At 35.5% G+C, this 27,214-nt stretch overlaps 1 protein-coding gene across 12 annotated transcripts in view; it reads left to right on the top strand.

The window, feature by feature from the left end:
- The window catches only part of SLC9B1 (solute carrier family 9 member B1), a 65,280-nt gene that overhangs the window by 36,592 nt on the left and 1,474 nt on the right, over positions 1-27,214 (top strand). For 8 of the 12 annotated variants that reach the window (XM_067036413.1, XM_067036411.1, XM_067036421.1 and 5 more), the window contains 8 exons: positions 1,739-1,909; positions 3,106-3,248; positions 4,317-4,444; positions 17,019-17,191; positions 21,226-21,332; positions 22,218-22,367; positions 25,362-25,470; positions 26,028-26,164. In XM_067036413.1, the coding sequence (XP_066892514.1) occupies positions 1,739-1,909; positions 3,106-3,248; positions 4,317-4,444; positions 17,019-17,191; positions 21,226-21,332; positions 22,218-22,367; positions 25,362-25,470; positions 26,028-26,164 (1,118 nt within the window). The remainder of the gene's footprint in view (positions 1-1,738; positions 1,910-3,105; positions 3,249-4,316; positions 4,445-17,018; positions 17,192-21,225; positions 21,333-22,217; positions 22,368-25,361; positions 25,471-26,027; positions 26,165-27,214) is intronic. The other 4 variants (XM_067036417.1, XM_067036418.1, XM_067036420.1 and 1 more) reach the window with 4 other exon arrangements.

Here is a 27,214-nt window from a genome sequence, read left to right as displayed (position 1 = left end):
TTTTCAGCTGTATCTAGCCTGCTGTTTAATGTATTTAGTGATTTTTTAAATTTCAGTAATTATTTATGGTTTCTTTCTAAATGTTGTATCTGAGTCTTTTACAATGCTTTCAGGTACTTCTTTTCTTATGTCTTAAATATTTTTTTAATTGTATTGAGTTTCTTTGAAAATACATATTTTATATTGTCTATCTACTGGTTCTGTTAGCTGAAGTTTTTGGATATCTAAGCCCATTCTTTGTTGTATCTATCAACTTTTGTTCATGGGGATTACTTCTTATTTTGTAAGTTTTTATTATAAATTCAGATTCAGTGGGGTTTTGTCTTTGAGACTTTATGCAGTCTGGAATCAGGAGTGTCTATTAGGGATATTTTGAACTAACATCTACCAAGTGCCCTAGGGATACTTCCATGGGAAGATACATTTTATGCCAAATTCAGGGTTTGGGGGTTCCTAAACCATACAAATCATGTAAATTTGAGCCCAAAACGTAAGTTAGTTGAGGGCTGTATGAATTCTCAGAAGTGGTTTTGCCACCCAGAGACCAGCTAAGACAAACAATCAACCTTGTCTTCTCCCTTTGTCAGTAGAATGATAATTGCTGGTTCATTCTTTTAGTAAGTGTTCAGTCCTTTAAGTATTCCAATTTTGTGGAGTGGTTATAGTCAGAGAGGAGGGGACAAGAATCTTATTTCTAACTTCCTGCCTTAAGTTTGTCAAAATTCTCCTCTTTTACGCTTGGCAGATTGGTGCCACCAAAAAGGAGTCACAACTAAAGAATACACTTAAGCTGTTTTAAGGACCTGAAAAAAAAACATTAGAAATTATGATTCATAATAAATGAAGGTAGCTATTTAACTTGCAGATGGCAGTTTGCAGTATCACCTTCTGTCCTTTACAGAAATCTATGAATTCCCTCTGTGAGTAGGGACTTTCCTTAGTACCTAGTTGACAGAAATAATATGTCTACTACCTTATCATTACTCATCCTGTCCACCTCTACTTCCTATACATAATCTAAGATACTTTACATTCTCCCAAAGACCAGGTTTACTTTTTTCTCAGCCTTTGTCCCCTTTAATAATTTATACCCAAACATCAACTGAGTTTTCCTTTCAATACAAATACTTAGTCTGCTGCCATTAAAAAATGTGGCACTCTGTTTGTGACCACCTAGAGGTGTGGGATAGGGAGGGTGGGAGGGAGGCAGATGCAAGAGGGAAGAGATATGGGGACATATGTATATGTATAACTGATTCACTTTGTTCTAAAGCAGAAACTAACACACCATTGTAAGGCAATTATACTCCAATAAAGATGTTAAAAAAAAATGTGGCACACTGCCACTCTGATCTTCAATAAGTTTGAGAACTCTTATCACAACAAATCATCTTATTCCTGGTGAAAAATCTACTTTAAAATATAAAATGAAGTAAATCTCTTCATATTGCCATGACATTTAAAAAATGCCATATATTATGCGAAAGCTTAGCACTTTAAAGGATTCACATATAGTTTAAAACTATTTTTTAATAAAAATACTTTTTTTTAGACTGACAGGGACTTTGGAATATATGTTAAACAGACATTTCTTTAACCACACTAGCAAGCAACATAAGTGTACATTATGTATCATTATATAGGATTGGCTATTAATATATTTGATGAAATCAAATTCCTCTCATGTATATATCTATGTCTAGGTAGATATATAGACGTGCACTTTTTTATATTTCAGGAGCTATACTTTTTATGATATGGTGTGTAGCCTGGTCATTCTCAGGCCCTGAAGTTCTTCCTGATGGAAGTTTATTTGGACTGTTAATTATCTTTTATGGTGCTGTTATTGGTGGGAAACTTTTGGAAATCATTAGAATACCTTCAGTGCCTCAACTTCCCCCTCTTCTTGGTAAGTGAATAATTAGCTCTCATTTTTTTGTCATTGACCACATGTAAACTATGACTATATTCTAGTCAGAGTAGATATAATTTAGAACTATTTCAATGTAATATGATCTCTATAGCTTTTTTATATGTGTACCTATTATATATGTGTATATATAGCTTGTTTATAGAAGTATTTTTTCTCTATACACACACAGATTTTTCCTGAAATATATTTTTAAATACTTTAAATATACTCAGTATATGATTCTTGTTGCTTTATCATTTAATAGGACATTTTTTACTTAACTTTACATATATTGTAGAAAAGGAAAAATTTGAAATAAATTCAATTTTTCTGTAGATAACCTAATTCAAATACAATTACAAGATTCAAATGTTATAGTGGCTAGGGCACCAAAAGGTTTTATAGTTTTGGGGTGAGCTGTTTGAGCATCTCCACTATGTATATTCATCGATGCATCATCTGCCTAAACAATGGTACCCCCTATTTCTTCATCACCATTATTATAATTCTCCAGGTAGAGGAAAATTAGTGGAAGAACTTCTATCAGAGGTGTATTATATCTTCTAAGTATTCAATACATTCAAATATTTAGTTACTGTCAATAGAGATAATCACTCTCACTTATCTCTAACACACTTTCTGTGTTCATAACACCCATTCAGCACCTCCCAAGTATTTACTGAATCTTTTTTCCTCCTCTCCAAAACTTCTGCTTTTGTCTTAGCTCAGCCTCTTTGTTTCTAACCATTCTGAGGACTATGGCAGAGCCTTCTGTCTGGTCTCTCCTTCAGTTTTCTGTCTATCTAATTTGCCAAGACCATCACATAGAAAATACAAGACTCATTATCTCACTTCCCACCTAAAACTTTCCCATGGTGCCTTACTCTGCCAGAACAGGGGAGGGTAGGGGGTAGGGGTAGCTTTCCGTGATCTGGCCCCTCCAACCCATTCTCCACTCTCATCCTAGCCCTTTATGTTCCAGCAATACTGAATTGCTTGTTGCACCCCATTGACATATATCATTTCTTATAAATATTCCTTCATTTATGCTGTTTCCTCTACTTGCATGTAACCTGCCCTTCACCAAAGTAGTGAGAGACATAGTGTGTTTGAAGAAGGGAAATTAAACATTTATGTTTTCTCTCTTGGGAAAATGGACTGAATCAGACATGGTTTATTTTCTTTCTTCTAAGGGATGTTACTGGCTGGTTTTACCATTAGGAATGTTCCATTCCTCAGTGATCACGTCTATATTAGTAACACAATGTCTTCAACTTTAAGAAACACTGCTCTTACCATTATTCTAGTGCAAGCTGGGCTTGGACTCGATCCACAGGTAGATTTCCAGTTATACCTTGAGTATAGTTATTTTCAAAATTAGAGGCTGGTGGAAAAGAAAAAGAGGCAGAATTTTTCTTACAGCTGTTCCAGGTAGAGCAAAACTAAGACAAAGAACAAAGATTTTGCAGAAACATTGACACCTTTATTTCTACTTCTGGTTATATTACTGATATGAAAAGAAATCTCTGTGATATAAGATCTCTATTGGAGATAATCTTTAATTATTTACATAGAGATAAATGTCCCTTATGCAACATTTGTATCATTTGAGAGTTGTGGCTCTTCTGTGGAGAACTATTTACTTTTCTGTTAACAAAGGATAAGGTCATCCTGTAAAAGATTATTGCTTTTGTTTTGTTTTCTCAGAATGATTAAGAATTTCAATAATATTATTGTTTCATGAATTTTTCCCACAGAACTTGTTCTTGATTATCTTTACATTTTTGTAAAAGCTAATCTTTTCAAATATTTCTTAAAATATTACTGTCTAGGGATCATAAATCTATTTGGGTTTTTAAAGATGGATATTCATGAATATACCAGCTATTCAGGATATAACAAATGTGGCAAATATATAAGACTGGTGGAAGTATCTTAAGAGCATAAATAATTATAGACAGTGATAATTTATTGTATTATCCAGTAGAAAACTTGAACCAATAAGAAAATTTAAAAAGTTTTCCCTTTCAGTTAATTACACAGTTTTTAAGTGATTTTCTCTTTTGGCATAATTATTACCGCTAATCAAACAGTTCATCCCTACAAGTTAACTGATGGAGATAAACCTACAGGATACTTTCATTATACTATTTACTAGGAAGATTAAGGGAGGTAGAAATAGTTATTTAATCACAGAGAAATGGGTCTTTTTTAATAATTAAAATACAAGTGTTTTATAAACTATGTAATAGTTTATAATCCAATATATGATGACATATAAAATGAGCTGCATTAGCATTTGAAGCCCAATGGGACATCTGGAATGTATTTCAATATTTGCTTAAAATAATTTTCTTATTGGCTAGTATAGGTTTGTCTAAATGTGACTATGTTTATATTTCAGGCTTTGAAGCATTTGAAAGGAGTTTGTTTAAGATTGTCTATGGGTCCATGCCTCATAGAGGCATGTTCAACTGCTGTTGTTTCCCACTTCCTTATGAATTTTCCCTGGCACTGGGGATTTCTATTAGGGTAACTTTTTCTTATTTTTCTCTATGAAAATATTCAGTTAAAATTCTTGGTTTTAAATTGTTGAAATATTCAGAATATTGTATAGACAAGCTTATCATTAAAATTATTTTCACAATGGTAGAAAATCTTGGAAATCAGTTGGTCAGAAACAGCCATGTCCTAAATCTACTATATCCTTAACAAATATTCATAGTCTCTAAATGCTTAATGCCAAGATAATTCACATCATCAATTTATTTTTTCCTCCTATACTGTAATCTATCTCTATTTTTAACCTATCTAATGACTTCTTCCTTATATACTGTATGTACATAGATATAAAATCTGTATCTATTATATGTAATATATGTATTATATATGAAAGATATTTTGTATAGATATAGATATTATAACAAAAAACAGCAAACACTATTTTCCTAGATCCAATGTCCCATCTATTATTATCCACCATCCAGTTCCCTTCATGTCCAAATTCCTCAGAATAATAGTCTATAATCATTATCTCTATATACTGAGCTTCTTTTCATTTTTCAATCCATTTAACTTTTGCCTCCACTTATCCATTCCAGTGGATGCTATGTGCATTTCTAAAAGATAAGGGCATTTTCTAACTAAATTAACAACAATTTCTTATTATCCTTAGGTGATTAAAAAAAAAATTTTGATCTACTCAATATTTGGTGGAATCTTTGAATCAAAGGATTGTGTATACATTTTTTGTCCAGGTCTTGAATATATCTTTTATCTCTCCTCAGTTCTCTTTTATTATGTCCTTTTGTAACCCCCTCCTCCATAATAAGTTTTTCTTTATAGTTCTCATCTGCTTGCCTTTGCAGTACACACTGGAAAATTTTCTCTGGTCAGTTCTCTAGCTTATTAACTCACTCTACAGTTATGTCCATATCACCTATTTAGTTATTTAACTCTGGCAATTAATTGTTAATTTCTAAGAACAATAGTTAAATGTTATGAACAGATACAGTATACTTTCATGAGTCTGAGGATATTTAGTTATTCTGAAGTCATGTTCTTGTTGTTCTCTTTTTAGTATATCTCTTTCCTTGGGTGTAAATTATTCCATTTAATGAACATGGTGCCTCAATTCAAAGTGTTGGCTTTCCCTAAATATTTGGTGATACTTTAATGGGTACTCATTTTTTTAAATTGAAACTTCCTATTAACCTATGTTTTGTTTTACCTGTTTGCTATTGCCTTCTTGTAGGAAATAGGCCAATCATGCTACCAAGCAAGTTTCCTTAGAAGCTCAGGCTGAGATTAAGATTTTTCTTTGGCCACACCTTGTGGCTTGTGGGATCTTAGTTTTCCACCCAGAGATTGAACCTGGGCCACAGCAGTGAAAGTGCCAAGTCCTAACCACTGGACTCCCAGGGAATTCCCTAAGATTCTTATGCAAATGATTTATTAAGGGAGCTCTCAGTAGAAACCTCTGAGTGAAGAAAGCCAGATAGGAGTGTGGGAAAAGTCAGTGGTTCCAAAACTTTGCTACCCATTAAAATCACCTGGGGAGTTTTTGAAAATTCCAGAAATTAGAGGAGTGATGTCAGCAGGATGGCAGAATAGGAAACTCCAGGCTCACTTTCCCACATGGAGACACTCTCCTAACAATATGAGGACCAGCTTACCTGTATGGTAACTCCAGAAAGCACTTGAGAGGTTATAGCATTCCATGCAAGCACAATGCCAAGAAGAGGCACAATGGAGCAATTAGAACATTCCATTGCACTTACCCACCATACCCCACGTCCCTCCTACAGAACAAGGGCACTCAGGAGGAAACTCCCAACTTTTGAGTTCTCCCTCAGGAGGAAAAGAAAAAGCTGGAACATGTGTCTTATATTCTGGCTTTTAAAGAGGCTGCCCAAGGCACCGGTTTCTGTCTCATCTGACTTGGAACATTGACTGAAAAGAGAGTGGCACATTTTAAGAAAGTGACACATTTTCGTTGCCCAAGGTCCACTGAGAACAAAGGTGAGTCTTGTGCATTGCTATACTCCAGAGATATTGATTACAGTACTGCTGATAGATACTTGGGGTTACTCTGGAGTAGGAAAAAGTCATAGTCCAGCTGGAGATAATGCACCAAAGCCTGGAGAAGGCACATTCCAGAAAGGTTTGAGAGACTCCCAGAATCTTTAGCTGGGATGATTGGTGAAGGTCTTTCCCTAGTGAAGAATTTCATAAAGACCAGGAGAGGTGGCTGTTTTTTCAAATATCCAATTCCCAACAAAAGATAACAAGGCATACAAAGAAACAAGGACTCAGGGCTCAATCAGAGGAACAAAATACAATTCCAGAAACCAACCCTAAACAAATGGAAATGTATTACTCAACAAAGAATTCGAAATAAGCATCATAAAAATGCTCAGTGAGCTCAAAGATGTTGCAGACATCTAAAAGAAACCAGGAAAATGATGCATGAACAAAGTGAGAATACCAACAAGGATATGGAAACTATGAAAAAAAGAACCAAAAATAAATTCTGGAGCTGTAGAATATGATAAATTGAAAAATTGACTAGAGGGGATCAGTAGCAGACTGGATCAGATGAAAAAAGAATCAGTGAACTTGAAGACAGGTTATTTGAAATTATAGAATCAGTGGAGCAAAAAGAAAAACAAGGAAAGTGAAGAGATCCTAAGGGATTTGTGGGATGCCATTTAATGGGCCAATCTATGCATTATGGGAGTTTCAGAAAGAGAAGAGAGAAATAAATGGTCAGAAAGACTATTTGAAGAAATAATGGGCCAAAACCTCCAAATTTGAGGAAGGAAATGGACATACAAATTCAAGATGATCAAAAAACTCCCATTAAGATAAAACCAAAGAAACCTACACTGAAACACATTGTACTCAAGCTGTCAAAAGTCACAGAAAGTGAGAATCTTAAAATCAACAAGAGAAAAGCAAGAGCTCCCATAAGATAATAGTTGGATTTCTCAGTGGAAACCTTGTAGGCCAGAAGGGAATGGGATGATACATCCAAAATGCTGAAAAGAAACAAAATGGCCAACCAAGAATACTATATCTAGCAAACCACATGTAAAAACTTCATGACATTGAATTTGACAATGATTTCTTGGATATGACACTAAAAGCACAGGCAACAAAAGCAAAAATAGGTGGGACTGCATAAAACTTAAAAACTTCTGCACAGCAGAGGAAACAATTAACAAAGTGAAAAGGCAACACACAGAATGGGAGAAAATAATTGCAAACCATATATATGAAAAGAGATCAATATTCAGAGTATATAAAGAACTCCTACAACTCAACAATTTTTTAAAAATAATGGACAAAAAATTTGAATAGACATTTCTATAAAGGACATATACAAATGGCCAACAAGCATCTGAAAGTACTCAACATTTATAATCATTAGAAAAATGCAAATCAAAACCACAATGAGATAATACCTCATACCCATTAGGATGGTTACTATTTTTAAAAAAGCTAGAAAATAACAACTGTTGACACAGACATGAAGAAATTGGAACATTCATACACTGCTTTTGGGAATGTAAAATGGGCAACTGCTATGGAAAATAGTTTGGAGTTTCCTCAAAAAACTGAAAGTAAAATTACCATTTAATCCAATAATGCCACTTCTGGGTATATATCCAAAACAACTGAAAGTAGGATCTCAAAGAGATATTTGCACACCCATGTTCATTGCAATATAATTCACAATAGCCAAGAGGTAGAGGCAGCCCAAATATCCATGGGCAGATGAATGGATAAAGAAAATGTTGGATGGATACACACACACACACACACACACACACACACACACACACACACAGAGGATTATTATTCATCTGTAAAAAAGAAGGAAATCCTGTCTCATTCTACAGCATGGATAAACCATGAGGACATTATGTTGAGTGAAATAAGCCAGGACAAATACTGTATGATTCCACTGATATATCTAGAGTAGTCAAAATCATGTTAACAGAAAGTAGAATGGTGGTTGTCAGGGGCTTGGGTGAGGGGGAAAAGTATGTTGTTCAATGAGTATAGAGTTTCGGTTTTGCAAGATGAAAAAGTTCTAAGTATATGTTATACAACAATGTGAATATCATTAGCACTACTGAACTGTACGCTTAAAAATAAAGTTAATTTTATATTATGCATTTTTACAACAATTAAAAAACTTTACAATATCCCAGTATTCAGGTCAAACTTCATCCTAGATCAGATCAGAATGTCTTGGAATGTGAATCCAGGCATCAGTATTTTTTAAAAATCCCAAGTACATGGTAAGATCACTGTCAGTGATCCCTGCTTTTTGATATTTAAACTTTTGTTTAAATGTTGGCTGGACTTACTGACTTGCTTCTAATGGACACAATACCGCAGAAGTGATAGGATATTTCTTCTAAGAAGATTAGGTCATAAGAAGACAATGGCTTCTGTCTTCCTTGTTCTCCCTTACACTCTCTTTAATTGCTTGTCTTGGGGGAAGACAGCTGCCATGTTGCAAGCAGCCTTGCAGAGAAGCCCTCATGGCAAGAGACTGAACCTATCAACGGCCATGTGAGTAAACTTGAAAGCAGTTCTTCTCCCATCCACCTCATGAGAGACGTTGGGTAGGAAGAGGCATACAACTAAGCCATACCCAGACTCCTGACAAGCTTCTAAGTTTGGGCATGATTTGTTAAGCAGCAACAGATAAATAGGTGGTTCCAATGTGCAGTAAAGTTCAGGAACCACTGAACTGGGCAAATACGTGTTTTCAGAGAGTTCTAGGTTCTTCTTGAGTCCCTAGGGAAATCTTGATTATAAACTGCACCAGAGAGGTTGTACAGCCAGAGGCAAAGAAGCTAAACTGTTAGACCTCACATCAGTCAGTCATTGGCAGGAGCTGTCTGGAAGGGGGAAGTGGTGAACCTCCTTAGCATCCACAGGTAAGCTCTTGTTATCAGGGAAAGGCTCCCAGAAAGCTGCAGTTGTCAGTGGTTAGCAGGCAACAAGAAGCAGCTGGGGCACATGTACACTGGCCTGGCAAATGGGCTCTGGTGGGGACCACGCGCAGCACTACTGCAGCATTTAGAAGGTGAATGTGGAAGAGACAAGGCAAGGTTCTGGATGGGATATACAAACAGAAGGTATTCTGAGCAGGAATTTCCCCATTCCTCAGGGGTGTTATCAACCACCCCAGAAATTTTCTCATTTGCCTTTGTGACTTAGGTGCCCACACTCATTGTTCCTTTTGGGCAGGTGTCTTCCTTACTGACTTGTTCAAGAGGTAGGAATGGTGTGGAGACTACATCTGACTGGCCATTCTTATGGCGGTACCCTAAGTAATTACCATTTGATTTCCTCAGAGGTGCCTCCTACTCCCAGCATCTGCCATTTCTGGGCTTGGGACATTTTTAGAAGTACACCATATCTTCTGTAGCAATCTTATATGCTTTTCCGCTTTTGGTCTCCTTTCTCAATCCTAAACTGTTTCTAATCTTCCTATATATACTTAGTTTCTTGTCCATTGAGGATTCCCCTTTTGTCTTCTAGCTAGGTTATGGATTTTCCCATTCTTTTCTTTTCTTTTTTTATCATGTATATTTAATAAAATTAGGGTCATATCATACATGCTGGGTTTCTTTGAATTTCAAAATTGTATTAAATATCATCACAGTTCTAATAATTAAAGATTAAAAATGACAAAATTAAACAGGAAATAATTTTGAATCTTAAATAGTAGTCCACGTTTACTTAGAGGAGGATGAGGAGGTAGTTTGAATTTTTTTTCCCACCCCCCCTGTGGCTTTCCCCCCTTGGTGTCCATATGTTTGTTTTCTACATCTGTGTCTCAACTTCTGCCCTGCAAACCAGTTCATCTATACCATTGTTCTAGGTTCCACATACATACGTTAGTATACAATATTTGTTTTTCTCTTTGTGACTTACTTCACTCTGTATGACAGTCTCTAGATCCATCCACGTCTCAACAAATGACCCAATTTCGTTCCTTTTTATGGCTGAGTAATATTCCATTATATGTATGTACCACATCTTCTTTATCCATTCATCTGTCGATGGACATTTAGGTTGCTTCCATGACCTGGCTATTGTAAATAGTGCTGCAGTGAACATTGGGGTGCGTGTGTCTTTTTTTTTTTTTTTTTTGCAGTATGCGGGCCTCTCACTGTTGTGGCCTCTCCCGTCGCGGAGCACAGGCTCCGGACGCACAGGCTCAGCGGCCATGGCTCACGGGCTTAGTTGCTCCGTGGCATGTGGGATCTTCCCGGACCAGGGCACGAACCCGTGTCTCCTGCATTGGCAGGCGGATTCTCAACCACTGCGCCACCAGGGAAGCCCTGCATGTGTCTTTTTGAATTATGGTTTTCTCTGGGTATATGCCCAGTAGTGGGATTGCTGGATCATATGGTAATTCTATTTTTAGTTTTTTAAGGAACCTCTGTACTGTTTTCCATAGTGGCTGTATCAATTTACATTCCCACCAACAGAGCAAGAGGGTTCCCTTTTCTCCACACCCTCTCCAGCATTTATTGTTTGTAGATTTTCTGATGATGCCCATTCTGACTGGTGTGAGGTGATACCTCATTGTAGTTTTGATTTGCATTTCTCTAATAATTAGTGATGTTGAGCAGCTTTTCATGTGCTTCTTGACTATCTGTATGTCTTCTTTGGAGAAATGTCTATTTAGGTCTTCTGCCCATTTTTGGATTGGGTTGTTTGTTTCTTTAACATTGAGCTACATGAGCTGTTTATATATTTTGGAGATTAATCCTTTGTCCACTGATTCATTTGCAAATATTTTCTCCCATTCTGAGGGTTGTCTTTTCATCTTGTTTGTAGTTTCCTTAGCTGTTCAAAAGCTTTTAAGTTTCATTAGGTCCCATTTGTTTATTTTTGTTTTTATTTCCATTACTCTAAGAGGTGGATCAAAAAAGATCTTGCTGTGATTTATGTCAAAGAGTTTTCTTCCTATGTTTTCCTCTGAGAGTTTTATAGTGTCTGGTCTTACATTTAGGTCTCTAATCCATTTTGACTTTATTTTTGTGTATGGTGTTAGGGAGTGTTCTAATTTCAGCCTTTTACATGTAGCTGTCCAGTTTTCCCAGCACCACTTATTGAAGAGACTGTCTTTTCTCCATTGTATATCCTTGCCTCCTTTGTCATAGATTAGTTGACCACAGGTGTGTGGTTTTATCTCTGGGCTTTCTATCTTGTTCCATTGATCTCTGTTTCTGTTTTTGTGCCAGTACCATATTGTCTTGATTACTGTAGCTTTGTAGTATAGTCTGAAGTCAGGGAATCTGATTCCTCCAGCTCCGTTTTTTTCCCTCAAGACTGCTTTGGCTATTCAGGGTCTTTTGTGTCTCCATAAAAATTTTAAGATTTTTTGTTCTAGTTCCATAAAAACTGCCATTGGTAATTTGATAGGGATTGCACTGAATCTGTAGATTGCTTTGGGTAGTATAGTCATTTTCACAATATTGATTCTTCCAATCCAAGAACATGGTATATCTCTCCATCTGTTGGTATCATCTTTAATTTCTTTCATCGGTGTCTTATAGTTTTCTGCATACAGGTTTTTTGTCTGCCTAGGTAGGTTTATTCCTAGGTATTTTATTCTTTCTGTTGCAATGGTAAATGGAAGTGTTTCCATAATTTCTCTTTCAGATTTTTCATCATTAGTGTTTAGGAATGCAAGAGATTTCTGTGCATTTATTTGTATCCTGCAACTTTATCAAATTCATTGGTTAGCTCTAGTAGTTTTCTGGTGGCATCTTTAGGATTCTCTATGTATAGTATCGTGTCATCTGCAAACAGTGACAGTTTTACTTCTTCTTTTCCAATTTGTATTCCTTTTATTTCTTTTTCTTCTCTGATTGCCATGGCTAGGACTTCCAAAACTATGCTGAATAATAGTGGTGAGAGTGGACATCCTTGTCTTGTTCCTGATCTTAGAGGAAATGCTTTCAGTTTTTCACCATTGAGAATGTTGTTTGCTGTGGGTTTGTCGTATATGGCCTTTATTATGTTGAGGTAGGTTCCCTCTATGCCCACTTTCTGGAGAGGTTTTATCATAAATGGGTGTTGAATTTTTTCAAAAGCTTTTTCTGCATCTATTGAGGTGATCATATGGTTTTTATTCTTCAATTTGTTAATATGGTGTATCACACTGATTGATTTGTGTATATTGAAGAATCCTTGCATCCCTGGGATAAATCCCACTTGTTCATGATGTATGATCCTTTTAATATGTTGTTGGATTCTGTTTGCTAGTATTCTGTTGAGGATTTCTGAATCTATATTCATCAGTGATGTAGGTCTGTAATTTTCTTTTTTTGTAGTATCTTTGTCTGGTTTTGGTATCAGGGTGATGGTGGCCTCATAGAATGAGTTTGGGAGTGTTCCTTCCTCTGCAATTTTTTGGAAGAGTTTGAGAAGGATGGGTGTTAGCTCTTCTCTATATGTTTGATAGAATTCACCTTTGAAGCCATCTGGTCCTGGACTTCTGTTTGTTGGAAGATTTTTAATCACAGTATCAATTTCATTATTTGTGATTGGTCTGTTCACATTTTCTATTTCTTCCTGGTTCAGTCTTAGAAGGTTATACCTTTCTAAGAAATTGTCCATTTCTTCCAGGTTGTCCATTTTATTGGCATAGAGTTGCTTGTAGTAGTCTCTTAGGATGCTTTGTATTTCTGCGGTGTCTGTTGTAACTTCTCCTTTTTCATTTCTAATTTTACTGATATGGGTCCTCTCCCTCTTTTTCTTGATGAGTCTGGCTAATGATTTATCAATTATGTTTATCTTCTCAAAGAACCAGCTTTTAGTTTTATTGATCTTTACTATTGTTTTCTTTGTTTCTATTTCATTTATTTCTGCTCTGATCTTTATGATTTCTTTCCTTCTGCTAACTTTGGGTTTTGTTTGTTCTTCTTTCTCTAGTTCCTTTAGGTGTAAGGTTAGATTGTTTATTTGAGATAGTTCTTGTTTCTTGGGTAGGCTTGTATAGCTCTAAACTTCCCTCTTAGAACTGCCTTTGCTGCATCCCATAGGTTTTGGATCGTCATGTTTTCATTGTCATTTGTCTCTAGGTATTTTTTGCTTTCCCCTTTGATTTCTTCAGTGATCTCTTGATTATTTAGTAACATATTGTTTAGCCTCCATGTGTTTGTGTTTTTTTACATTTTTTTCCCTGTAATTCATTTATAATCTCATAGTGTTGTGGTCAGAAAAGATGCTTGATATGATTTCAGTTTTCTTAAATTTACTGAGGTTTGATTTGTGACCCAAGATGTGATCTCTCCTGGAGACTGTTTCATGCGCACTTGAGAAGAAAGTGTAATCTGCTGGTTTTGGATGGAATGTCCTATAAATATCAACTAAATCTATCTGGTCTATTGTGTCATTTAAAGCTTCAGTTTCCTTATTTATTTTCATTTTGGATCATCTGTCCATTGGTGTAAGTGAAGTGTTAATGTCCCCCACTATTATTGTGTTACTGTCGATTTCCTCTTTTATAGCTGTTAGCAGTTGCCTTATGTATTGAGGTGCTCCTATGTTGGGTGCATATATATTTATAATTGTTATGCCTTCTTCTTGGATTGATCCCTTGATCACTATGTAGTGTCCTTCCTTGTCTCTTGTAACATTCTTTATTTTAAAGTCTATTTTATCTGATATGAGTATTGCTACTCCAGCTTTCTTTTGATTGCCATTTGCATGGAATATCTTTTTCCATCCCCTCACTTTCAGTCTATATGTGTCCCTAGGTCTGAAGTGGGTGTCTTGTAGACAGCATATATATGAGTTTTGTTTTTGTATCCATTCAGAAAGCCTGTGTCTTTTGGTTGGAGCATTTAATCCATTCACGTTTAAGGTAATTATTGATATGTATGTTCCTTTGACCATTTGCTTAATTGTTTTGGGATTGTTTTTGTAGGTCCTTTTCTTTTCTTGTGTTTCCCACTTAGAGAAGTTCCTATCATTTGTTGTAGAGCTGGTTTGGTCGTGCTGAATTCTCTAAGCTTTTGCTTGTCTGTAAAGCTTTTGATTTCTCCATCGAATCTGAATGAGATCCTTGCCAGGTAGAATAATCTTGGTTGTAGGTTCTTCCCTTTCATCACTTTAAGTATATCATGCCACTCCCTTCTGGCTTGTAGAGTTTCTGCTGAGAAATCAGCTGTTAACCTTATGGGAGTTCCCTTCTATATTATTTGTCATTTTTCCCTGCTGCTTTCAGTATTTTTTCTTTGTCTTTAATTTTTGCCAATTTGATTACTATGTGTCTCGGTGTGTTTTTCCTTGGGTTTATTCTGTATGGGACTCACTGTGCTTCCTGGACTTGGGTGGCTATTTCCTTTCCCATGTTAGGGAAGTTTTCTACTATAATCTCTTCAAATATTTTCTCGGGTCCTTTCTCTCTCTCTTCTCCTTCTGGGACCCCTATAATGCGAATGTTGTTGCGTTTAATGTTGTCTCAGAGGTCTCTTAGGCTGTCCTCATTTCTTTTCATTCTTTTTTCTTTATTCTGTTCCACAGCAGTGAATTCCACCATTCTGTCTTCCAGGTCACTTATCCGTTCTTCTGCCTCAGTTATTCTGCTATTGATTCCTTCTAATGTAGTTTTCATTTCAGTTATTGTATTGTTCATCTCTGTTTGTTCTTTAATTCTTCTAGGTCTTTGTTAAACATTTCTTGCGTCTTCTCGATCTGTGCCTCCATTCTTTTTCCGAGGTCCTGGATCATCTTCACTATCATTATTCTGAATTCTTTTTCTGGAAATTTGCCTATCTCCACTTCATTTAGTTGTTTTTCTGGGGTTTTATCTTATTCCTTCATCTGGTACATAGCCCTCTGCCTTTTCATCTTGTCTATCTTTCTGTGAATGTGGTTTTTGTTCCACAGGCTGCAGAATTGTAGTTCTTCTTGCTTCTACTGTCTGCCCTCTGGCGGATGAGGCTATCTAAGAGGCCTGTGCAAGTTTCCTGATGGGAGGGACTGGTGGTAGGTAGAGCTGACTGTTACTCTGGTGGGCAGAGCTCAGTAAAACTTTAATCCACTTGACTGCTGATGGGTGGGGCTGGGTTCCCTCCCTGTTGGTTTTTTGGCCTGAGGCAACCCAACACTGGAGCCTACCTGGGCTCTTTGGTGGGGCAAATGACAGACTCTGGGAGGGCTCACACCAAGGAGTACTTCCCAGAACCTCTGCTGCCAGTGTCCTTGTCCCCATGGTGAGCCACAGCCACTGCCCACCTCTGCAGGAGACCCTCCAACACTAGCAGATAGGTCTGGTTCAGTCTCCCCTGGGGTCACTGTTCCTTCCCCTGGGTCCCGATGCATACACTACTTTGTGTGTGCCCTCCAAGAGAGGAGTTTCTGTTTCCCCCAGTCCTGTCAAAGTCCTACAGTCAAATCCCACTAGGCTTCAAAGTCTGATTCTCTAGGAATTCCTCCTCCCGTTGCCAGACCCCCAGGTTGGGAAGCCTGACATGGGGCTCAGAACCTTCACTCCAGTGGGTGGACTTCTGTGGTGTAAGTGTTCTCCAGTCTGTGAGTCACCCACCCAACAGTTATGGGATTTGATTTTACTGTGATTGCGCCCCTGCCCCTCCTACTGTCTCATTGTGGCTTCTCCTTTGTCTTTGGATGTGGGGTACCTTTTTTGGTGAGTTCCAGTGTCTTCCTGTCGATGATTGTCTAGCAGCTAGTTGTGATTTTGATGTTCTCACAAGAGGGAGTGAGAGCATGTCCTTCTACTCCGCCATCTTGGTTCCACCCTCTCCTATTGTTTTCATGTCTTCATTTCAAATGGTTTTGAGATGGAGGTAAAGGCTGCAATTTGTGCTTGAGCCAACACCTTGAATGAAATTTCTATAGAGTTTTAACAGCACTAAAGAATTTGTGAACATGTTTACCACCATTAAATGACATTCACTCGAAAGCAGAATTTTTACATTCAAAGTCATTGTAAAGAGAAGATGTGGTACATATATATAATGGAATATTACTCAGCCATAAAAAGGAATGAAATTGGATCATTTGTAGAGATGTGGTTGGACCTAGAGTCTGTCATACAGAGTGAAGTAAGTCACAAAGAGAAAAACAAATATCGTATATTAACACATATATGTGGGATCTAGAAAAATGGTACAGATGAACCTATTTCCAGGATAGGAATAGAGACACAGATGTTAGAGAACAGACATGTGGACACAGAGGGGGAAAGGGAGGGTGAGACAAATTGGGAGATTAGGAATGACATATATACACAACTGTGTATAAAATAGCTAGCTAGTGGGAACCTGCTGTGTAGCACAGGGAGCTCAGCTCGGTGCTCTGTGATGACCTAGATGGGTGGGAAGGGGGGTGAGGGAGGTCAGAGAGGGAGGGGATATACGTATACATATAGCTGATTCACTTCTCTGTACAGCAGAAACTAACACAACATTGTAAAGCAATTATACTCCAATAAAAAAGTCATTGTAAAGGTTAATATATTTGTTGTACAATTTACTATAAAACACTTTTGTTAAAAGGATGTTTTTAAGTTGGTTTTCAAAGATTTTTCTCTCAGTTTTGTAGTCGGTGCAGTCTCTCCTGCTGTTGTTGTCCCTTCTATGCTACGTTTGCAAGAAAAGGGATATGGTTTTGAGAAAGGCATTCCAACCTTATTAATAGCTTCCAGCAGTTTGGATGACATCGTGGCTATCACTGGATTCAATACATGCTTGAGCATAATCTTCTCAGGTAAACAAAAAAATACAACAGCTAACATATAATTCATTGCTTTTTTTGTTCTTTAAACAAGGTTTGTGGCTTTGCCTCTGCATTTATTAATGTAGACTTTTCTATGTAACATCTTTTTATTCTTCATAGCTCATTCTAGACCAGAGAAGGAATTTCAATGGGTTAAGATACCACTACTTAACATAAATGATTTCCTTTTAATAACTAAATATTCCAATTAATTTGATAACCCATATTATTACCATTTATCTACTCTTGTTGCTTTGGAATTTTATCACAGTTTTCAATACAAAACTTTAGGCAGCAATATTATTAGTACTACTAATATATCAAATAGATATTTTGGAGATGTACTTCTGGCCATCATTATAAATAACTGATTGCTCTGTTACTAAGCCAACTTAAATATATAAAGTGTGGACAAGTGTGTGTCTTTTTGGTAGCGATGGGACAAGATCCTGCAACAATTCTAAATCCCAAGGTGATATTTGGTCTTGAATGTCACTTGGCAGATTTTGTGAAAGTAAACATTCCACATTTAATAATGCATTAATTATCTGCCAGTGTTCAAAGTTCAATATTCTGTATTATTAAAGCACCAAAACATTTTAAAGTTGAAAAGTTGTATATATAGTTTCTCTTAAAATCATAAGATATAAATGAATAAGAAGGAAAAAAGGGGAAAAGATAAAAATAAAGTCTGTAATAGTTATACCCCCAGGAGTAATAATTGTGAATCTTTTGATGTAAATTCACCCAGACTTCTCCTTTTCTCCCCCATCCCCATCTATCTCTAGCTCTTTCTCTCCCTCCCATTATTCTTATAAAATTATTGAATATTAACCATACTTTCTTATAACCTGAGCTGTTTTTCATTTACCTGTGTATTGCAAACATGGTCCTTTTCAGTAAATATTTCTATGACATTTGTAATGGTTGCATAGTATTCTATTGGCTGCATGATGATTACTTAACATGTTGAAAATTGAAGTTGACACCAATATTTACTATTAAAATAATGCTTAGTTGAATGTCTTACAGCTAAATAGTTGTATGTAATCTTAATATTTTCTTAATCTTTTTAAATACTTGAAAAATTTTTTTATTTTTTGTTGCATTGGGTCATCTTTGCACGCAAGCTTTTCTCTAGTTGTGGTGAGCAGGGGCTACTCTTCATTACGGTGCATGGGCTTCTCATTGAGGTGCCTTCTCTTGTTGCAGAGCATGGGCTCTAGGCACCCGGGCTTCAGTAGTTGTGGCTCTCAGGCTCAGTAGTTGTGGCACACGGGCTTAGTTGCTCCACGGCATGTGGGATCTTCCCGGACCAGGGACTGAACGCGTGTCCCCTGCATTGGCAGGCAGATTCTTAACCACTGTGCCACCAGGGAAGTCCCAATATTTTCTTAATCTTAAAAGAGAAATTATTGAGTTAAAAAGTATATAACATTCTAAGATTTTTGAAATATATTGCCACAATATCTTGTTCTACCAGGGTGCACAAGTGTGCCACTTTCTCTTCACCTTCTTCAAAATTAGGTATTTACTAGTCCTTTTTAGCTTAGCTAATTTGACAGGTGAAGAGGGAGGTCTCTTTAAATGAAGTACCTTGAATACTAGTGATGTTAAGCAAATGTTCGTGTTTATTGGCCATTAGCGTTTTGTAATGTTTAATAGATTGCTTTTCTTGAAATATTTTGCCTATATCCTATAGGTGTGTTCATCATTTATTCTTTTGATTTGTTAAGATTCTGCACAAAATTAAGAATGATAATCATTTGTTTTATATCCTATGCTTTTTGTAATTTGACTTTTAAATTTATCTCTTTTCTGCCATTCAGAAGTCCTAAATTTTTTATTGTCAGATCTGGCCATCTTTTCCGTCATGACTGGTATCAGTCATTCGTTCAAAAAATATTTTTTGTGCTCCTCTTCCATTGTACCAGCTACTGTATCAAACACTGAAGATCAACAGTGAACAACAATATTAGTTTTTATTGAGTAATTGCTTTGTACTTGCTGTAAGTTCTGTAGATATTTTGACTCAATAGTCACAATAGTGCTATGCTTATTTTGCAGATAAGGAAACTAAGGAACAGAGGTTAAGTAATGTGCTCAAAGTCACAAATCCTAATAAGTAGGGGAACCAAGATGCAAACCTAGCAGTCTGACCCCAGACCCACACTTTTAACAACTATTCTATCCTGCCTCCCGACACAGCAGACAGAGAAGACCATGTGGCCAATGGTCTCAAGGGGTTTATATTAAACAAATAATTACAGATGTAATAAATATTACATAGCATAAGATGCTAGGGGAACATGCTACGGGAGACCAAACCTAATTTGAGAAGGACCAAAAAAGTGGAAACCAAGCAGGTACATGCTTAAAAGTCCTCTTCCACCACATAACTATGTAAACTGTCTCTTAAAATTTTAAGGACTTTTAAAGTTTTATTTTACACATTAGATGTTCAAAGCATCTATATTTTGGAATATAGTAGATATTGAGATCTAACCTTACCTTCCAGGTCAATTAGCCCTTTTACCATTATGTAATGTCCTTCTTTACCTCTTGTGACAGTATTTGACCTAAAGTCTATTTAGGTCATATAAGTATGACCACCCCTGCTCTCTTTGGGGTACCATTTGGATGGAATATCTTTTTCCGTCCTTAAAGTTTACAGCAGTCTGTTTTGAAATGATAACAACTTCAGTTGCATACAAAAGCTCTACTCCTCTATTCCTTTACCTCTCAGCCTCCTCACTTTATGTTATCAGTGTCACAAATTACATTTTTTATGTTATGTATCGATTAACATAGTTTTATAGTTACCTTTTGTGCTTTTATCTTAAATTCCAAAACAATTTAAAGTGATTTCCTTACCACCATTAAGGTATTACAGGATTCTGAATTCATCTATTTACCTTTACTGGAGGTTTATATTTAATGCTTTTGTGTTGCTGTCTAACATCCTTTTATTTCCACTTTAAGAATTCCCTTTAACATTTCTTGTTAGGCAGGTCTAGTGGTGATGAACTCCATCAGCCTTTGTATATCTGAGGAAGTCTTAATTTTGCCTTCACTTTGAAGGACAGTTTTGTGGGATCGTCTTCTTGGGTGCCATTTTTTTTCTTTCAACATTTTGAATATATCATCCTACCTTCTTAGAAGGTTCCTGCTGTGTCAGCCTCTGATAATTTTATGGGTGCTCTCTTATATATGATGTGTTGCTTTTCTCTTGCTGTACTTTTTTACATGAGCAGAGAAGCCTTTTGGACTGTATATTATTGTTAAATGTGTGTCTTTGTAGGGGATCAAGGTTCTGGGGTTCCCATTCTACCTTCTTACTGTTGTCACCCTCCACTTCTATTATTTTTAATGGGAAAATAGTTCTAAAATATGTATATTTACATACCTTATTGAGTTGAATACACAGAGCATAGCTGAACATTTTTGTGTGACTCTGGATATTTTTTAAAACATATTACAATAAACTACATGTGTTCATGAGACCTTATATTGAAAAATCAGTTGATCCTTGAATATTCCTAGGATTGACCCTGGTTAAATCTTTTTTTTTATGTTGTTGTTGTTATTAAATTGTCCTTTTTATGTTTAAATCATTTGTTTATCATAATGGAATATCAGAGGAAAACATTACCGACCATGTGCTAGGTGCCAGAGGTTCTCCTTTGCCAGTCTCTGTGCATTCTTCTACCTCACCTGGTCTTTTAGGTTGGGTGTGTAAGGGGAGGGGAGCACATTGTGGCTTATTACTGCTTTGTTTTCTGGCCTATTTATTCAATGAACATTTCTGGGTTGTGTATATATATTAAATCATTGGAGAGTACATATTAAATTTATCAGGTAGATGTGCATGTTTTCATGTGTTTGAACATTAAAGGTCCATTTTTGTATATTTATTCTATGATACATACCTTTCTTTATGAATCACCTACATTTGATTTTCCAATGTGTTGGGTATGTGAAAATACTTCTCTATGAAATGTTTTTCTTATTGTGTGCCCTTACAGGTGGTGTACTTAGCAACTTCCTGTCTGCTTTTCGGGATGTACTTGTTGGTGTGCTGGTAGGAATTGTTTTGGGAATGTTTACTCGATATTTCCCAAGTAGAGATCAGGTAAATAAAAAATAATCTATTGTTTGGAAGTACAGTATTTCTTTCAAAAGATATTTCTTTCAAAAATTTGAACTTTTAGAAGATCCATAAAATAATAAATTTAATATTTAGTTGTCTTTCTCCAAAAGAGGCCTCCAGTGCCTACTCTGCTTAAAACTGAGCACAGTTGTGATTGATCCAGGTCAGTGGCCCTAACTGAAGTCCCTGCTTCCTGATTAGGCAAATAAGGAATATCAGAAAAATGTACTTAATTCAGAGTACCTTCTCCATTCCATCCCACTCCTTTCTTCATTAAATTGCCTGTTGACTCCTGACATTTAAAAAAAAATCTTTTTCCCTCAAACTTTACATTGAACATTTTTGGAGAAATATATTCCCATTTATCTCTGCATATTTTCTGACTTAAATTCATTCCCTCTCCCTTTGACCCAGGAAACACTATCAAACTCAACCCTTTCCTGCCCTAAAGGATATGCCATTACTCATAGATGTCTGTAACTTCCATCTTAATTTCCCTGCAATTATTGTCTTAGCTAAAAAGATATTCAGACATTTATTTTTAAGAATTCTTTGGATATGTTATATGGAACTACAGGTTATATGGGTCTCTTTTCTTTCCTTATTCTCTTACAGTTAAAGTATTATAACCATTTTACTGACGTTAGTATCAGAGATATGGCAGAAGATGAAACTCAGTAATTGCAAATTTTGTCACTTGATACCAAGTTTGCTAAAATATGTGGTGAGAAAGTCAAAATTTTAGACATTATTTGATACAACATATGAAGACATGGTATCAAAGGGTCAATAATAAATGATAGATAATATGATAATTGTATTATATATTTAACATAAATTAATTTCCAAATATCTATCAAATTCTAGGGAAAACTTGCAGTGAAGAGAGCATTTCTTATTTTGAGTATGTGTGTTTCTGCGGACTTAGGCAGCCATCGCATTGGTTTGCATGCAGCCGGAGGATTATGCACACTAGTTTTGAGTTTCATTGCAGGGACAAGTTGGTCCAAAGAAAAGGTGAATATTTTTAATACACCATTTTTTAAAAGATAAAATAACTGCATTGTTTTTACATCTATAATGGACATTTTAGGAAATCGCACTCTAGTTGGAAGATGTTCCATAAGTTTGTATCTTCAAGGAAGTGAATGAATCAGTCAAGGAAATAAAATATTTAGAAGAAGGACTAAAACGCAATCAGAAGTTGAGTTATCACATCAGGCCTCTCTCTTTTTCCCAAGTTTAATGCAATATGATTATATAACTCTTATTGATTTAATTATTTTATTTATTAAAATTTTAGTTACACAATTAATACATGCAAATATGCTCATAAAATATTAAAACAGTAAGAAGGGGACTTCCCTGGTGGCACAGTGGTTAAGAATCCATCTGCTAATGCAGGGGACATGGATTCGAGCCCTGGTCTGGGAAGATCCCACATGCTGCAGAGCAACAAAGCCCATGCGCCACAACTACTGAAGCCCACGCACCTAGAGCCTGTGCTCTGCAACAGAAGCCACCGCAATGAGAAGCCCGCACACCGCAACGAAGAGTAGCCCCCGCTCACCTCAACTAAAAGAAAGCCCACGCACAGCCAGGAAGACCCAATGCAGCCAAATATAAATAAATTTATTTTAAAAATAATAATAATAAATAAAACAGTAAGAAGGCCCACATATGGAATACAATGTAAAAGACTCCCTTTCCCCCGCCGTTGCCAAATATCAAATCCCCTTCCCAGATCATTTCCTCTAATCACTCCTCTATCTGTAGACATTTAGATCACTTCCATGTTTTGTTATTACAAACAGTACTTCCATGAACAATCCTATTCATGTGCGGTTTTGCAAATGTATGAGTACTTCTGAAGGAATAGATTTCTGGAAGTGGAATGGCTGGATTTAGAAATTGTACATTTCTATTTTGATGGGTACTGCCAAGTTATCCCTTAAAAGGATTTTATTTACACTGTTTACTACCAGCGGTGTAGGAGAGTCTCTAATACCTAAACCCATCAACCATCTTGGGTATTATCAATTGTTCTTTTTTTTTTTAACAATCTGATGGGTAAGAAACTATATTACATTGTTATTCTTTATTTATATTTCTCTGATTAGTAGTGGAGTAAGCTTCTATTCATATATTCTTTTATAACTACTAATTCATATTCTTTGCCCATTTTTTAATTGGTTTATTAGCCTTTTTGTTCCTAATTTATAGTTTATTTATATGTTAGGGCTACTAATTCTTTGTTATCTACATGTTGCATGTAATTTTTGCTTATCTTCAACTTTTTTTATGATGTCTTTTGTATGGCAGTAAAATTTCGTATAGTCAAATCTGTCAGTTTTTCCTTTTTGGTTTTGGGTTGTGCATCTTGTTTAAGAAAGATTTTTTTCACCCAAGATTATGAGATTATAAACATTATAACATCTTACATATTATCATCTAATATTTGGTAGTTTGTTTTGTTTTGCATTTAGTTCTTTAATCCATCTGGAATCTATTTTTGTGAATGATGTGAGGTAAGGATGTACATGTGTGTGTTTATATATATGTATTCATAGACATACATATATATACATACATATAATATATATATGCATATGAATTGTATAGTCTGTTTTTGCCAAAGTATTGATTAATCCATTAATTATTCAATGACTTTTAAAGTGTCTCTTTTAACATGTGCTAAACTTATATATATATATATATATATATATATATAAATTTACTTCTGGAATCTATTTAAACTTATCTATTTCTATGCCGGTACCACTCTATTTTAAATCACGGTAGTTTTATGTCTCAAAATCTGTACAGAAGATTCCCTCTTATTATACCTATTTTAAAATTATTTCTTGGCTGTTCCTGCCCATATTCTTTCTTAGATAAATTTTAGAATCAGCTTGAGAACTTCCCTATCCAAAAATCATGTGGGCATTTTGTTTAGTATTCTGATAAATTCATAATTATAAGAGAAATTAAATCACTAATAATAAATTACAAATAAATGAAAACTAGTTTTTTTTACATTATAAAGGAAATCAAAAAGCAAATAAATAGATTTTAAAGATTAAAAGTAACAACTAGGATAATGTGCTACAAAGAAGAAAGAGTAATATTGGTTTTCCTTTGTTACTTCCTTTATTAAACTTACTTTTATAAACAGCAACCAGAAAACCTAGTCATAAGGGGAGTAGTTATGAAGATAGTCTATGCCTCAAACAAAGGATATTATAGTTTTATGTATCTCCACCTGTAAAAAAAAAGATAAACCCAGACTGAGACTAAAATCTATTCATCCAAATTCCTGGAAAAGAGCCAGAGTACTGTGATGTCACTAGGGGCATTTCCTATAACCATGTAATTGTGGACGCAGCACTGTGGGGGCTTCATTCCCAGAAAGGGAAGCCAGGCAGGCAATCAAGTTAGAATCTATTAAATGTTTTGGTTTGGTTTTAAGGAGAAAATAACTTTGATGTTTTCAATATGGCTCTTTTGGAAACAGGCCTAACAGATTACCAGAATTTCTTTCCTAGTTGTTTAGGACCTATCAGGATTCACTTTCATGGGATTTGGTCCCAGGATAATTTTTAGTGGAGTTCTTCACAACTCATTTTTGAGAGCTGAAATGTCTGAATGATCCTTGAGTATGTTCTCATCAGGCATGATGTAGTTCTATCTCAGTTCAGTTGCCTTACAAACAAAAGGTAGAACTCTTACTGTACCATCAGAACATGTGTGGAACTTCAAAGACCTTACTAGTTCCATGACAGAATTACCAAATATTTTTATTTTATTGCTTTGTAGATTTCTTTTAATCAAATTCTACCTAAGCGTTTGTATAAAAGAATTAACCTACTCATTTAATTTTTATTGTTTTAACATTTCTTCTACAAATAAAATATCTTAAGTTTATTAAATGTTAAGAGGGACTTTAAACTTCTGAAATGCAAATACTTATATGTGTCGGAGTAACTGAAAATTTATTACCCTTTTCTACAGATTAGAGTCCAAAAAATTATTGGAACTGCATGGAATATTTTTCAACCTCTTCTTTTTGGTTTGGTTGGAGCAGAAGTATCTGTCACATCTCTTAAATCAGATGCTATTGGTAAGAATGATTAGAGGCACAAAAATATAAGATTTGAAAATATTTAAGAAAACTTTGAATAATTTTTATTTTTATTTACAACATGTCTTTGAATGCTACAAGGACCTTCTTCAGAAGCACATGTTGTAACATACATTTGTTCTTCCTTTATCCTGTACGCTCTCTGTAACCAAAGACAACCCTGAATATCTTCCCTGAGTGATCTGAGGAAATGGAGATTAGAAATTTTCCTGAGGGGAAATATTGGATACCATTAGCACCTTTTGAATACTTTCATTTATAGTAAAAGTTCAACGTCTGTTAGCTCAGAATTAAATAAATGTAATTTATCTTATTTTTCATCATACCTCCACCATCATATTATCTCTTGCACTTTACATAGACGCCTCCATCATATTTGTATTTTTATGATTATTGTTTTCACTTAAAAAAATAAAGATATACAGAGACACTAGCCCTAAAATGCTTTCAACCCATTTACAAATCATATCTCTAGGCATAAAGAACCACTACCTCCCAAATATTGTGTTATTTATGTTTGTTTTTATCTGTTGTAGGCATTTGTGTTGCTACACTGAGTTTGGCATTATTGGTTCGAATTTCTTTTACATTTGTATTGATGTCTTTTGCTGGTTTTAATTTTAAGGAGAAAATATTTATTGCTTTATCGTGGATGCCCAAAGCTACAGTCCAAGTAAGAACATATTAAGTCATTCTAATTATTTTAATGTTGATTTTTTAAAAAAATTCTAAATGAAAAAAACATCCAGTCACAAAATATGGGCCATTAATCTTACTTTTAAAATGTTTGATTGATCGTAACTACTCATTAAAATTAATGTAATCTTTAAGAAACTCAGCTTTAAGAGCAATTTTTCTGAAATTGAAAACTGTACTTTTAATGACAAATACTTCCTAAACTTACAAAAACATTTTTCTGTTTTCCCAATATATAAAATAAGAGTATATCTGAATGCACTGAAAAGGGCACATCATTACTTCTGGGTGTTCCTGCCAAATACACATAACGTCAGTCTTACCATGAGAAAACATTAGACAAAAGCAAAGTGAGAGACAGTGTGCAAAATAATTGACCAGTACTCTTCAAAAGTGTCAAGGTCATGTAAGACAAAGACAGACTAAGGATCTGTCTCCCATAAAAGGAGACCAAGGAAACACTTACTAAATGCAGTGGATTTAGTTCAGGCATTGGCTCCTGGTCCAAAATAAGGACATTAGTTGGACAGTTGTTGAAATTTGAATGAAGTCTCTAGATTAGTGTATGTGTGTGTGTGTGTGTGTGTGTGTGTGTGTGTGTGTGTGTGTGTATATATACATGTAATATATATCAGTGTTAATTTTCTGATTTTTGGTTATTGTACTGTGGTCATACAAGAGTTAACATTTGGGAAATCTGGATGAAGGGTATATAGAAAGTCTTTGTATTACTTTGTATTACAACTTATTTGTGAGTCCAAAATCACATGAGAAGCCCCTGAAAGTGAATGAACTTGGGGGTGGGGGAGAGGGAGCAGCAACTTTGTGCATGGGGAGGGAGGGGCTGGTTGTGGGGCTGCAGGATGCTCTGAGGAGCGCTTTTCCTTTAGGTATCAGAGTGTGAGGTGGCAGATTTGCATTATATTTTAAAAAATCTTAAAATCTTAAAAATCTTTTAAATCTTAAAAAAAGAAACCACCTTTTTTTGATTATAAGAAAAAGAGTATATCTGAATATTGGAATTTTT

The sequence above is a fragment of the Kogia breviceps genome, chromosome 6, assembly GCF_026419965.1.
Source record: "Kogia breviceps isolate mKogBre1 chromosome 6, mKogBre1 haplotype 1, whole genome shotgun sequence".
Taxonomy (NCBI): Eukaryota; Metazoa; Chordata; class Mammalia; order Artiodactyla; family Physeteridae; genus Kogia; species Kogia breviceps.
The sequence above is the reverse complement of the archived record's forward strand: the minus strand, read 5'-3'. Positions and strand labels throughout refer to the sequence as shown.